The 15,242-nt window shown below is 38.9% G+C and overlaps 1 protein-coding gene across 1 annotated transcript in view; it reads left to right on the top strand.

Moving 5' to 3' along the window:
• ZDHHC9 (zinc finger DHHC-type palmitoyltransferase 9) overlaps window positions 1-14,760 on the top strand; it is a 39,411-nt gene extending 24,651 nt beyond the window's left edge. The window contains exons 5-10 of the mRNA XM_036270360.1: window positions 6,218-6,355; window positions 7,275-7,323; window positions 8,069-8,171; window positions 8,943-9,046; window positions 9,443-9,539; window positions 13,647-14,760. Coding sequence (XP_036126253.1) covers window positions 6,218-6,355; window positions 7,275-7,323; window positions 8,069-8,171; window positions 8,943-9,046; window positions 9,443-9,539; window positions 13,647-13,763 — 608 coding nt within the window. The 3' untranslated portion in view covers window positions 13,764-14,760. The remainder of the gene's footprint in view (window positions 1-6,217; window positions 6,356-7,274; window positions 7,324-8,068; window positions 8,172-8,942; window positions 9,047-9,442; window positions 9,540-13,646) is intronic.
• The last annotated feature ends 482 nt before the right edge of the window (window positions 14,761-15,242 follow it).

Here is a 15,242-nt window from a genome sequence, read left to right as displayed (position 1 = left end):
AAAACTTAATCTCAAATTCACTCTCCATTTTGCTGTATTTTCTTCCAGTCTCACTTTTGTTTGTGAAATTAGATTACCTGTGATTGTAGTTTTATTCCTGCCTTTGTCACTTAGCATTATATCCTATGCATTTTTTACATCTTTAATATATGTTTTTTAATATTTGAGTTTAATGACTATATAATTCATTATTATATGGTTATATTCTAATTTATTTAGGCAGTCTCCTATCATTGGATGTTATTTATGATTCCATTTTATTCATTATTATAACACTGTAATAAAATTATTTAATATACACATGGTAAAATTAGAAACTTTATACATTTCTGGTGGGAATGTAAAATGATTCAACCACTGTGAAAAAGTTTGGCAGTTCCTCAAAAAGTTAAGCATAGAATTATCATATGATCCAGCAATTCCACCCTTGGGTATATATCTGTATTAGTCTGCTTGGGCTGCCATAATAAATACACAGACTGGATGACTTAAATAACAGAAATTAATTTTCTCACAGTTCTGGAGTTTAGAAGTCCAAGATCAAGGTATCATTGGCAAGATTGACTTCTGGTAAGGCCTCCCTCTCTGTCTTACATGTGGCCACCTTCTTTTTAATATAATTTTTAAAGAATGTTTTTTTTTTTTTTAATTTTAGAGAGAGAGGAAGGTAAAGGAGGAGAGAGAGAAAAACATCGATATGAGAAACATCAATCACAGGTGGCCAACTTCTTGCTGTGTCCTCAAAGATACGTTTTCCCTGTGCTTGTGCAGTCCTGCTGTCTTGTCCTTTTTTTTTATAAGGATACCAGTCATATAGGATTAGGGCCATACCCTTATAGCCTCATTTAACCTTAGTTACTTCCTTATCAGCCCTATCTCCAAATACGGTCACAATATATGAACTTTGGGGTGAACACAATTCTGTCCGTAACAGTACCAAAGAGAATGAAAACAGAGATTCAAACATTTTCGTATGTCAGTGTTCATAGCAGCATTGTTCACAATAGCCAAGAGGTGGAAACAACCCAAGTGTCCATCAACAGATGAATGAATAATCAAAAAGTGGTATATCCACACAATGGAATATTATTCAGCCTTAAGGAGGAATGAAGTGCTGATACATACTACAACATGGATGAACCTTGAAAACATAAGCCAGACACAAAAGGTCACATATTATGTGATTTCACTTATATGAAATATCTAAAGTAGGAAAATTCATGTAAAGATAGTAAGAAGATTAGAGTTACCAGGGGCCGGGGGAAGGGGAAAATGGAGAATTACTGTTTAATGAGTACAGAGTTTTTCTTTGATGGTGATGAATTTTTGTTTTTTTGTTTTTTGTTAATCCTCACCCAGGGATATTTCTTCCATTGATTCTTAGAGAGTGGGAGGGAGCTAGGGAGCGGGAGAGAGAGAGAGAGAGACTTTGATGTGAGAGGGACACAATGCTTAGTTGCCTCCCGCATACTCCTTGACTGGGGTTGGGGATTGAACGTGCAACCCAGGTACATGCCCTTGACCAGGAATTGAACCAGTGACCCTTCGGTGCATGGGCTGACACTCTAACCACTTAGCCACACCAGCCAGAGTGGTGGTGAAAATTTTTGGAAATAGGTAGTGGTGATGGTTGAACATTTTGAATGTAATTAATGCCACTTAATTGTACACTTAAAATGAATAAAATGACAAATTGTATGTTATATGTATTTTAGCACAATAAAAATGTAATAAAAATTATTGAACTTAAATTTCTGTGCATATCCCTATTTTCTTATTGCTGATAATGGACTTATTTTGTGCTAAAGGAATGTGGGCATTATTGAGGTACTTGATACATACTGCTAAATTGCTTCCCAGAAAAGTTTTCTCAATTTATATTCCCACAAACAGCATATTAGAGTGTCCATTTTACTCTATCCTCACTAGCACTGGATATTATTTTTTATATTTTTATTTTGATAGGTAAAAAGTGCCTCATTGTTATGCTAGTATTGCACTGAATTATTGTTGAATCTGAAAACATTTAAATATATATTTATATGGAATTTATTAACTGTTTTTGCCTTTGACTATTGAAGGAGTATTTGTATTTTGTTATTGCTTTGTAAGGACTTTTTATGTACTAAGATAGAAAATTTACATACATTACTGTTGGGTTTATTTCCTCCTTAATTTTCTTTCTTTTTTTTTATTAACTTATTTTTGTTACAGATGGTTCTGCTTTTTCCACCATTGACACCCTCCTCCCAATCCCACCCCTCCAGCATAGTTGTCTATGTCCATTGGTTACACATACATTCATATAAGTTCTGTGGTCTAGTTCTTCCCTTCCCACACCCCCTCTTCTGAGGTTTCTCAGTCTCTACCCCACATCCACGTCTCTGGGTCCATTCTGTTCATCATTTTGTTTTGTTCATGTATTGCACAAATAAGTGAGATCATGTGATATTTGTCTTTCTCTGATTGGCTTGTTTTGCTTAAGATAATACTCTCCAGGTCCCTCCATGTTGTCTCAAAGGATAAGAGATCTTTCTTTCTTATAGCTGCATAGTATTCCATTGTGTATATGTACCACAGCTTTTTTATCCACACATCTATTGATGGACACTTGGGCTGTTTCCAGATCTTAGCAATTGTAAATAGTGATGCTATGAACATAGGGGTACATATATTTTTTCTGATTGGTGTTTCAGGCTTCTTAGGGTATATTCCTAGAAGTGGGATCACTGGGTCAAATGGCAGTTCCATGTTTAACTTTTTGAGGAAACACCTTATGGATTTCCATAGTTGCTGCACCAGTCTGCATTCCCACCAGCAGTGGACTAGAGTCTCCTTTTCTCTACACCCTCGCCAGCACTTGTGTGATGATTTGTTGATGGCAGCCATTCTGGCAGGTGTGTGGTGATAGCTGATAGTCGTTTTAATTTGCAACTCTCTGATAATTAGTGACGTTGAGCATTTTTTCATGTCGCTTAGCCATTTGCATGTCCTGTTTGGAGAGGTGTCTGTTTAGGTCCTCTATCCATTTTTTAATTGGATTCTTTGTCTTCCTTTTGTTGAGTTGTATGAGTACTCTATCTGTGTTGGAGATTAACCCCTTATCTGATGTATCATTGGCAGTTATGCTCTTCTATGTAGTGGGTTCCCTTTCCATTTTGATGGTTGCTTCTTTTGCTGTGCAGAAGCTTTTTAGTTTGATGTAGTCCCATGTGTTCATTTTTTCCTTTGTTTTTCTTGCCTTAGGTGTTGTGGCAGTGAAAATTCTGCTGCGTGTGATATCTGAAATTTTGTTGCCTGCATTTTCTTATAGGATTTTTATGGATTCACGAGTCACAATTAAGTATTTTATCCTTTTTTTTATCCTCACCCGAGGACATTTTTGCACTTATCTTCAGATAGAACGGTAGGGAGAGGATGGGAAGAGAGAGAGAAACATCAATGTGAGAGAGACACATCGACTGGTTGCCACCCACACGACCCCAACTGGGGCCAGGGACAAACTGCATCTGAAGTATGTGCCCTTACTGGAAACCGAACCCGTGACTCTCTGGTTCGCGGGCTGACGCCCTAACCGCTGAGCCAAACTAGCCAGGGCTCTTTTATCCATTTTGAGTTTATTCTTGTATATGGTGTAAGTTGGTGGTCTAACTTCATTTTTTTGCATGTACCTGTCCAATTTTCCCAACACCAATTATTAAAGAGGCTCCATTGTATGCTCTTGCCACCTTTGTCAAATGTCAGTTGAGCATAATGTCTTGGGTCCATTTCTGGGTTCTCTGTCCTGTTCCATTGATCTATATGCCTGTTCTACCAGGCTGTTTTGATTACAATGGCTTAGTAGTATAACCTGATATTTGGTATTGTGATCCCTCCTAATTTGTTCTTCTTTTTCAAGATTGCTGTGGCTATTCAGGGTCTTTTTTGGTCCCATAAAAACTTTTGGAGTATTTGATCTAGTTCCATGAAATGTGACATCGGTATTTTAATGGGCATTGCATTGAATCTATAGATTGCTTTGGGTAGAACTGACATTTTAATGATCTTGATTCTTCTAATCTATGAACAAGGTATATGCTTTCACTTTTTTATATCTTTCTCTATTTCTTTTTACAATGTCCTATAGTTTTCTGAGAACAGGTCTTTTACTTCTTTGGTTAAGTTTATTCCTAGGTATCTTAATTTTTTTGCTGCAATGGTAAATGGGATTGTTTTTTTAGTTTCTCTTTTTGTGAGTTCGTTGTTGGTGTTTAAGAATGCCGTCAATTTCTTGAGATTAATTTTGTACCCTGCTACTTTGCCAAATTCCTTTATTAGCTCCAGTAGGTTTTTTGATGGAGTCTTTAGGGTTTCACCAAGAAACAAAAAGAGAGGACCTAAATAAACAAAATCAGAAATGAAAGAGGAGAAGTAACAACTGACATCACAGAAATACAAGTGATCATTAAAAAATATTATGAACAATTATACAACAACATATTGGACAATCTAAGTGAAATGGACACATTTCTAGAAACACACAGTCTCCCAAAACTGAATCAAGAAGAGATAGAAAACTTGAACAGGCCAATAACAATTAAGGAAATTGAAGATGTAATCAAGAAACTTCCAGCAAACAAAAGCCCAGGCCTGGACGGCTTCATGGGGGAGTTTTACCGAACATTCAAAGAAGATCTAACACCCGTTCTACTCAAACTATTCCAAAAAATCCAAGAAGAAGGAAGACATCCAAACTCTTTTTATAAGGTCAGCATAATTCTACTTCCAAAACCAGATAAAGGCACTACAAAGAAAGAAAAGTACTGGCCAATATCCCTGATGAACATAGATGCCAAAATCCTTAACAAAATATTAGCAAATTGGATCCAGCAATACACCAAAATAATTATTCACCATGACCAAGTGGGATTCATCCCAGGGATGCATGGCTGGTACAATATTTGCAAATCAATAAATGTGATACACCACATAAACAAAATGAAAGTTAAAAACCATATGATCATATCAATACATGCTGAAAAAGCATTCGATATAATTCAGCACCCATTTCTGATAAAAATGGTCTGCAATGTGGGAATAGAGGGATCATATCCTGACATAATAGAGACTATATATGAAGAACCTACAGCCAACATCATACTCAGTGGGCAAAAACTAAAACCATTTCCTTTAAGAACAGGAACAAGATAAGGATGCCCACTCTCGCCACTCTTATTTAACATAGTACTGGAAGTCTTAGCCACAGCAATCAGACAGGAAAAAAAAATAAAAGGGATCCAAATTGGGAAGGAGGAAGTGAAACTGTCATTATTTGCAGATGACATGATATTGTACATAGAAAACTCTAAAGACTCCTCTTTAATTTTCTTTATAGAATATTATTTTTTTAAAGTTCATGGAGTTAAATCAATTTTTCTTTGTCATTTGTGTTTTTTCCCATTACTTTCATGTTCAGAAAATCCTCTACATGGGGGATAAATGTTCATCTATTCCTTATGGTTATTTTGTGGTTTCACTTTATTTTTATATTTAACTCTTTAATTCATCTGTAAATAATTTTGATAAATTGTGTGTGTGTGTGTGTGTAGGCGGGGGGGGGGGGGGGGATCAAACCTTATTTTCCACCAAAAAGCCAATTGTCTCAGAGTTGTTTATGGAAAAGTACTTCTTTTCACTACTGATTTTTGTAATGCTGCCTTTATTAGACAATAAATTCATTATATATTCTAGAGTCTGTTTCTGGGCACTGTTCATTTCATTAAGCTATGCCACACCTTTTTAAGTATTGTCGTTTTATTGTCTTTTACTAACTGGAGGTTAAGAAAAATCACACTACTCATTTTTCAAATGTGTTTAGCTATTTTCACCTATTTATTCTTCTCAAACTTAGTAGGCCCACCTATTAAGATTTTTTTTGGAAAAACAAAGTCTCTGCTGTTAACTGGCAGTGAGACAAATCACTTAATCCTTCAATTCCTTAGTTTCCTCATCAGAAAAATGGGGGAAAAATGTTTTCTTTTGCTCAACTTCCAGGGTGTTGGGGGGCTCAAATTAGATGGCTATGAAAACATCGTGAAAAGTGAAAGACGTAAAACAGGTTTTTGCAATTGAAATAGGCAGTGATCCTGGGGTCTTTATATTAGTTATTCATATGTGAATGGTGGGGTTGCACTGTGTTTTGGAGGCTTTGGCACTAGATTCTCTCTTTTTCCCACAGAGCGTTTTGACCATCACTGCCCCTGGGTGGGGAATTGTGTTGGAAAGAGGAACTACCGTTATTTCTACCTCTTCATCCTTTCTCTCTCCCTCCTCACCATCTATGTCTTCGCCTTCAACATCGTCTATGTGGCCCTCAGTGAGTATGCAGGGCAGTGCCTGTTGTTGGAGTGGGGGTGGGATGGGAGAAGATTTGAGGATAGCTTAGGGGGGTGGTTGGGTTTCCTGATGGGACTTTACCTTTGTGAAGGTGCCTTAGGACCAGTTAGAAATAAACACTACTGTCTGCTCTTGAGCAGGTCTCCAAACCTCAGTTCACATCAATCACTGTTTACCAAGTGAGTTGGCCCTCTGCTGGGGACCCAGGCCATAATAACTGGTCTATACCCAGAGTACTGGGCATTTCTGAGGTGATCCCAGAGGTTGGGGATGTATTTTGGCTGTCTGCATCCTCTCTTTTTCTGCTTTATAAGACCTGCCCTGTGGCAGGTGGTAGAAGGGGTTATGCCAGATAAATGCCTTTGGGAGATAGAAAATACACACTCATGTGAGTACACACACACACACTCACACACATACTCACACACAAATCAGCAGATAACAAATAAGACCAGATGGGATGTGGAATTAAAGGAGTGATCTTGATCAAGACAACTTCCTGGGAAGAAATGAGTTCTCAGCTGGATTTTGAACAAGGGAAGACACAGATTGGTGAGGAAAGAGGATTTTAAAAAATATTTCTGATTTATTTTATCTATGAATGAGTATCCCCCTCTATGCCCATAATTGGGGGCTAGGGAAAAGGGAGGGGAGCCAGATGCTTGGCTTCTGCCCAACTCTCTAGACCAATGCCAGGTCCTACACTGGAGATGTGAACCCTTTGGTCAGGTGACTACCTGTTTTGGGGTACGAGTCCCTTGTCTGAGTGAGGGCTTATCTCTTGCTAGCTTGTAACAAGGGATAGGGAAGAAAGGAAGTGAGTAAGTATTAGGATAAGTGTGCATTTTTTAAATTAAAGTCACTAATTTTTTTCTCTACTGCTCCTCCCAATTTCATAGAATCCTTGAAAATTGGCTTCCTGGAGACGTTGAAAGAAACTCCTGGAACATATCCTCCCCTGGCAGTATGTCCCTGTGAATTCCTCTTAAATTACTTTCCAGCATGCTTTCTGTCTGCAGTTCTCCCATCATCTTATTTTCGGACATCAGAGTGCGCCACATTCTAAAATAAAAAAAAATGTAGTCTCAGTGGTAGCAACCAGAATAGAAGTGTGGCCTTTCCTTTACCCGGTTCTCTACTGCCTCCCTTCCAATTCCTTATGATCACACCCTCAGCCCTGCCTCCTCTAGTGGGCTGTCTTTGCCTCAATATACTTCTTATGTCACTTGCTGGAAGTCAACCTTTCTGTTACAGCTAAGACTTATTTTGTACAGCAGTTGCATTTATGAAAAGGAGATTCAGATGGGATGTCTATAAATCACATCCTGTTTTTCCCACCAATTTTTCATTTTTAAAGTTTATTTTTTGATGGGTTTTCCATTGGCACTGATGGCCAACGTTGCTTAGCTTTGGCCCCCTCCTAAACATCCCCTTCAAAAATCTAATGATCTAAAAACACAGAAACACTTAAATATACTAGAGATGTTAGTAACTCACTGTGAATAGACAGGAGTCCTTTACCTGTCATAAGGGATGTACCCAGTGAGTTTAGAATTTATCTATTATATATGATACTTGGCCATTTGTGATACATGTTTCAAGAGGTAAAGATGGTATGATTGGTGCCATGAGAAGGGCTGAAGCATTGAGTCTGCTGGTGTGGCTTCTTCAACATTCCTTAACATCACCTCACTGTTCTAGAAGTACTCATTTGCTTCTTCACACTCTGGTCCGTCGTGGGACTGACTGGATTTCACACTTTCCTTGTGGCTCTCAACCAGACAACCAATGAAGACGTGAGTCAACTTTCCCATCTCATCACATATTTTTTCTTTTCCCCAAAGTCTATTCTCTAGTTACCTGGGACATTGAGGCAGGCAGAAACCTGGTGTGGGAGATAGTTAAATCTGATGTGTGGAAGAGACAGTAGACTGCTTTATTTGGAGCTGAATGCCTGTAGAGAATTAGGAAGAAGAGGTTGAATGGGTGGGGAGGTACAAGGTGTTCATCTGTTCATACGTCTTTAAAGTCCAGTTGGTGCCTCTGGATTAGGAATGGACAAGGACAGGTGCACTGAATAAATCCTTGCTTTTTTAAAGTTACCAATTAATCTATGTTCATTGCAGAAAATCAGAAAATACAGATGAGTAAAAATAGCAAATAAGTCCCTGTAACTTTACCTCCTATACATCACCATTGTTAATGGTATGATTTATAGTCTTCTAGACTTGTCTAGACTTGTTCCCATGTTTGTTTATGTGACTATATGTTTTGAATTTTTAAATGAAAATAAATACATATTGTTTAGTTATCTGCTTTTTTCACTCTATTGTGGACATTTTCCCATGGCTACGGATTGTATTTCTTTTTTGCTATTGTGGTAAGATACTCATTATGTAAAATGTACCATTCTAATCATTTTAAGTGTATAATTCAGTGACATTAAATACATTCATGCTGTTGTGCAACCATTATCACCATTCATTTCCAGAACTTTTACATCTTCCCATGCTGCATGTACTTCTTCAACATAAATTTTAATGTAAGCCTTGGTTTTTATCTTGCAGATCAAAGGTTCATGGACAGGGAAGAATCGTGTCCAGAATCCCTACAGCCATGGCAACATTGTGAAGAACTGCTGTGAAGTGCTGTGTGGCCCCTTGCCCCCCAGGTACTCAGATGACTAGAAGGTCCTGGGACTCTTGGGATGAGCAACTCAACCCAAACCTATGACATGGTCTGATACCTTCTGAATGTGACCTCTTGGTGCCAGGTCTTCCCAGCGATTGTCGCTTAGTAGAATATCTACATGGACCATAGACCATGGGCTGGCTATTTTGAAGAGATGACCTTTCATTCTTATTTCATTTGTTTTTTGCCCTGGTTAATGTGGTGTTCCCTGGTTTGTGGAAGAAAAAGTGAGTGGAAGACAGGAGGCATGTGCTAGGATCAGGTTAGACTGCCAAATGGCAGGTTTATATTTTCTGGTACACATAGCAAGGTTCAGGGTGTAGGTGGCTGGAGGGGTGAATGTGAAGTGTTTTGTTAACTCGCCTATCTCCTGCAGTGTGCTGGATCGAAGGGGTATTTTGCCACTGGAGGAAAGTGGAAGTCGACCTCCTAGTACTCAAGAGACCACTAGCAGCCTCTTGCCACAGAGCTCAGTAAGTGTTCCTGACTTTAAGACTTTAAGGCTAGCCCTGGCCGGTTTGGCTCAGCGGTTAGAGCATCGGCCTGCGGTCCGGAGAGACCCGGGTTCAGTTCCCGCTAAGGGCATGTACTTCGGTTGCAGTTTGTCCCCGGCCCTGGTTGGTTGTGCGGGTGGCAGCCACTCGATGTGTCCCTTCACATCGATGTTTCTCTCTCTCTCTCTCTTCCTCTCTCTCCCTCCCACTCTATCTGTACAAAAAATAGAAAAATATCCTCGGGTGAGGATAAAAAAAAAAAAAAAAAAAGACTTTAAGGCTAAACTGCCAATGGAGGGTGTAGGCTAAATTGATACCTTACAGATATAATTAGGCAATTTCAAGTCCAATTGCTCCAGATTCCCTGTCTCTGCTTCCACCCTGACATTACTTCAGTTCTTTGTACCCTTGAAGTATAGATTAGGTTCTACTCATTTCTTCGGCATTCTGTGCCAGCCACTATACTAAAGGCAGGATACACCAGTGAACAAGGCAAATCATGTCCCTGCTCTCAAGGAGGTCATTGTCTAGTGGGGATCAGAGATTAGAAAAACAGACCATTGCTCCATGTCTTGAAAAGTGCCTTGATGAGGGAAGCATAAAATGCTATAGGAGCAAAGATGGAGTTAGAGAGTGGGTTGCAATTAATGGTGTAGTTACCTTGGTAAAAATAAAAAAAAATGGGTTTCCTCACTGAAATATGCAGATGTTATGGAAACTCTCCCAGCTGTCCTACTCAAGATATACTTTATAAAGTATGTTCCTAAAATATTTATTATTTGAACTTCCTTTTTTTTTTATAATAGCTTTATTGAAATATAATTCCCATACCATGAATTCCCTATTTAAAATGTATGATTCATGTCCATCCTGTGTGGCTCAGTTGGTTGAGCATTGGCCTATGCACCAGGAGGTCGCCAGTTCGATTTCCTGTCAGGGCACATGCCCTGGTTGCTGGCTTGATCCCCAGTACGGGGCATGCAGGAGGCAGCCAATTGATGTTTCTCTCTCATAGGTGTTTTTAACACTCTTTTCCTCTCTGAAATCAATAAAAACATATTTAAAATAAAAAAAATAAAATGTACAATTCATTGGTTTATAGCATATTTACAGTTATACAGTCATGCCAACAATTAATTTTAAAACATTTCATCAGGCATTCTGAGGGTTTTCCTCGCAAAAAACCCGGTACCCATTAGCAGTTACTCTTCCTTTTCCCCCAGTTCTCCCAGCCCCATCTCTGGGCAACTACTAATCTACTCTTTTTTTGCTATAGATTTGCCTCTTCTATACATTTTATAAAAATAGAATCATATAATATGTGGTTCTTTGTGACTGGTTTCTTTCACCTAACATAATATTTTCAAGTTTTATCTATATTGTAGCAGCACTTTATTCTTTTATATGGCTAATAATATTTCATTACATGAACAGACCACATTGTATTTATCCATTCATCAGTCAGTGGACATTTGAGTTGTTTTCACCTTTTGGTTAGTATGAATAATGCTACTATGACCATTTATGTGCAAGTTTTTGCATGGACATACATGTTTTCATTTCTTTTAGCTATATACCTAGGAGTAAAATGGCTGGGTCTTATGGTGACTCTGTTTAATTTTTTGAGGCACTACTGGACTACTTTCCAAAGAGACTGCACCATTTTATATCTCCACCAGTAGTGTATTAGGGTTCTAATTTGTCCATATACTTGGCATCACTTATTAGCTGACATTTTGATTCTAGCCAACCTAGTAGGTGTGAAATAGTATCCATTGTGGTTTTAATTTGCATTTCCCTGATGACTAATGATGTTGAACACATCTTTTCATGAGCATATTGGTCATTTGTATATCTTCTTTGGAGAAGTGTGTATTCAGATCCTTTGTCCATTTGTGTTGATTGGGTTTTTTAAAATTGTTGAGTGGTAAGAATTCTTTATACATTTTATATACAAGTCTCTTATCAGATATGATTTGAATTTTTTTCTCCCATTCTGTGGGTTGGCTTTCACTTTTTTTATGGTGTCCTTTAAAGGTTTAAATTTTGATATCCAATTTTTATTTTTAAAAATATGATTTTATTGATTTCAGACAGAGGAAGGCGGAGGGAGAGAGAGAGAGATACAAACATCTTTTGGCTGCCTCCTGCAGGCCCCCTACTAGGATTGAGCCCTAAACCTGGGCATATGCTCCAATAAGGAATCGAACTGTTGACCTCCTGGTGCATGGGCCAATGCTCAACCAACTGAGCCACACCAGCCTGGGTCTTATTTTTCTTTCTTTCTTTGTTGTTGAGGTACTTTGGTGGTCAGGTCTAAGAGACTATCGCCTAATCCAGTGTCTTGAAGATTTATGCTTCTATTTTCTTCTAAAAGTTTTATTGTTTTAGCTCTTACATTTAAGTCTTTGATCCATTTTGAGTTAATTTTTATATATGGTCCAAATTCTTTCTTTTGCATGTGGCTATCCAGTTGTCTCAGCACCATTTGTTGAAAAGACTATTCTTTCACCATTGAATTGTCATGACACTCTTGTCAAAAAACTATTGACCGTAAATGTGAGAGTTTGTTTCTGGACTCTCAATCCTATTCCATTGAACAGTATGTCTATTTGTATGTCAGTACTATATTGTCCTAGTTACTATAGTTTCGTAGTTAAGTTTTGAAACTAAGAAGAGTGAGTCTTCCAACCCTATTCTTTTTTATTTTTAATTTTTTTCTTTATTGATTTTAGAGAGAGAGTAAGGGAGAAGGAGAGAGAGATAGAAACATCAATGAGAGAGTACGTCGATTGGCCGCCTCCTGCATGCTCCTCACTGGGGGGTCAGACCCACAACCTGGGTATATGCCCTAACCGGGAATCGAACCGGCGACCTCTTGGTGCATGGGTTGACGCTTGACCAGTGAGCCACACCAGCCGGGCACCAACCTTATTCTTTATTTATTCAATTGTTTTGGCTATTCTGGGTCACTTGGATTTCCATATGAAATTTAGAATCAGCTTGTCAATTTCTGCAAAGAAGCCAGCTGGAATTTTGATAGGGATTGTATTGAATCTATGGATCAATTTGTGGAGTATTGCCATCCTAAGCAGATTAAGTATTCCAAACCATTAACGTGGACTTTTCTTTTCATTTACTACGGTCTTTTTAAATTTCTTTCAACAATATTTTTAGCTTTCAGAGTATAAGTTTTACGGTTTTGTTACATTTATTTATAAGCATTTTATTTTTGATGTTATTGTAAGTAACATTATTTTCCTAATTTCATTTTTGGATTGTTGTTTGGGAGTATATAGAAATACAATTGATTTTTGTATATTGATCTTGTATCTTGAAACTTTGTTGAACTTGTTTATTAGTTCTATATAATAGATTTTTAATAGATTTGAAATTTCTTTTAAAAGAGAATCTTACTTTTATGTGAATGCTTTTTATAAGGTAGATAATTGTTCTCTACTTTGCTTTTTCTAAATTTTGAAGTTTCTGTTTTGAATTACAGAAAATCAATTTTATATATTATTATCATTATTTTGAATATCATGTTTCTGATAAGTCTGGTCTTAATTCATAACAATTTAGGTCAGTAATTTTCAGTTGAATGTGGAGAAGGGTGATTTTTTAGAATCACTCTGGGGGCATTTTCAAACCACATAATATCATCTGAAAATGTTCCCATCCCACCCCTTTTGGTTTAGAATCACTATTCTTGAGAGCTGAGTGTTAGGGCAGAAACAAAATTGAGAGCCACTGGATCGGGCCTTGTTAGACGATTATGTTATAACATTCTGTTGTGAAGGAGAGGGGCTTGTCAATTATTTGTGTTCCCTGTTATTATTATTATCATGAATAGCAATGGAAGCATCTCTCCATAATAGTTAAGAATTGAACTCAAAGAAATGTCATTTGCACTTGGCTGAGAAGACGATAGTCTGGTCTTGGTTCTGAGTTTGGTGTCGGTGGTTGCATATCTGTAGCATCAGTGTGATTGATGGGTTTAGAGGAAGAGCTCAGTGTCTACTGATTATCTCCATTTGGATTTTGAGAATAGGCTTTGCATTGAATTTGATATATTTTCCTTCTTAGGCCCTAACAGAACATCTGAGCTCAAATGAGATGCTGGAGGACACCAGAACTCCTGAAGAGATGCCACCCCCAGAACCCCCAGAGCCACCACAGGAGGTGGCTAAAGCTGACAAGTAGCCCATCTATGGAAGAGACTTTTGTTTGTATTTAATTAGGGCTGTGAGAGATTTAAGGGGAGAAGATAAACCTGAGACAGAGAACAAGTAAGCTGTTTTTCTTTGGTCTTTATTCACCCAATTGCACACTGGCATTTTCTTGCTGCAAGTATTTTTTCCCCCCTGGGCTCAAGGCAGTCACAAAAGATGTCAGTGACCTTTGGTAACTGGACAAATGGGTCTCTTTGGCCCTGACACTGGTTTTCCATGGCCTCAGCCATGGAGTCTCCTTGGACTCCCCATTTCTCCCCTCCAGATCCTGGCTCTCCTGCTTGGGGTGGTTGGTCCATTTGTGCGTTTAAAGTTTCTTGAGACTGGCTCAAATCCTCTCCAGTTGCTGCTTGGCATGAGTCCAGAGGTGGTTACAGAGAACTCTGGCCAGGGAATCCTAACTGGATTCTTGGGGCCTTCAGAATTAAGGAGGATGGCGAGTGGGGTTGGAGGAATCTCCTGGCTATTAAGTGCCAACATTACCAACAGATCCTTTCAGGAATGGGGCAGGTAGCTTCCACTTGTTGTATTTATTCATGTAGTTTCTCCTTTGTCCCCCATCCACTTTCTAACCCCCAAACCCCACTCTTTTCCAACTAGAAATATGTAAGTAGTTGCAGTATAGATAACAATTTACATTTCTTGTAGATTACCCGGAAACTTTTTAATACCTGTGCCATTCTCAGTAAGAATTTATGAGATGCCAATGGTATCACCACTTGTACTCTGTGTCTCATCTCTCCTCCTTTCTCATTAGCCTGTTTTAATTTGTTTTCCTTCCGACTCTTGCTCCTATTAGGAGCAGAAATGGCAGTAATAAAAGTCTGCACTTTGGTAGTTCCTCTCCTCAGAGGAAGCCTGAGTGCTCACTTAAATACTAACCCCACCCCCAGACTCCCTGTGTGGCCTACAGAGGCCCTGAATGCACAAATGGGGAAACCAAGGCACAGAGAGGATCTCCTCTCCTCCCCTCCCCTCTCCTCCCCTCCCCTCTCCTCCCCTCCCCTCTCCTCCCCTCCCCCCTCCCCTGCCCTCCCCTCTCCCCCTATGCCCCCTCAAAAAAGTAAAAAAAAAAAAAAAGACCACTAGTACTTCATTAAGCCTCAGCTGAGAGAGGAGGGAAAGCCCAGCACTGCTGCCCTCCCGGGTAACCCACTCCAAGGCCTTGGCCCACCTTGGGCTTGGTAACCACACCGGGGGCTTCCGCCAAGCCTCACTCTTCCAGCTCTTCCACCGGCAGAGTCCCAGAGCACTTCACCCTGGGGTGGGCAGTGACCCTCCCCCCCACTCAGCTCTGCTCAGGACCCACTCTATTTCAGGGAAGAATATTTATGTATTATATGTGGCTATATTTCCTAGAGCACCTGTGTTTTTCTCTTTCTAAGCCAGGGTCCTGTCTGGATGACTTATGGGGAGGGAGAAGTGTAAATCAGAACTTTTAATCTATTTG

The sequence above is a fragment of the Molossus molossus genome, unplaced genomic scaffold (assembly GCF_014108415.1).
Source record: "Molossus molossus isolate mMolMol1 unplaced genomic scaffold, mMolMol1.p scaffold_m16_p_2, whole genome shotgun sequence".
Classification (NCBI taxonomy): domain Eukaryota; kingdom Metazoa; phylum Chordata; class Mammalia; order Chiroptera; family Molossidae; genus Molossus; species Molossus molossus.
Note: the sequence above shows the minus strand (reverse complement) of the source record. Positions and strands in the feature narration are given on the sequence as shown.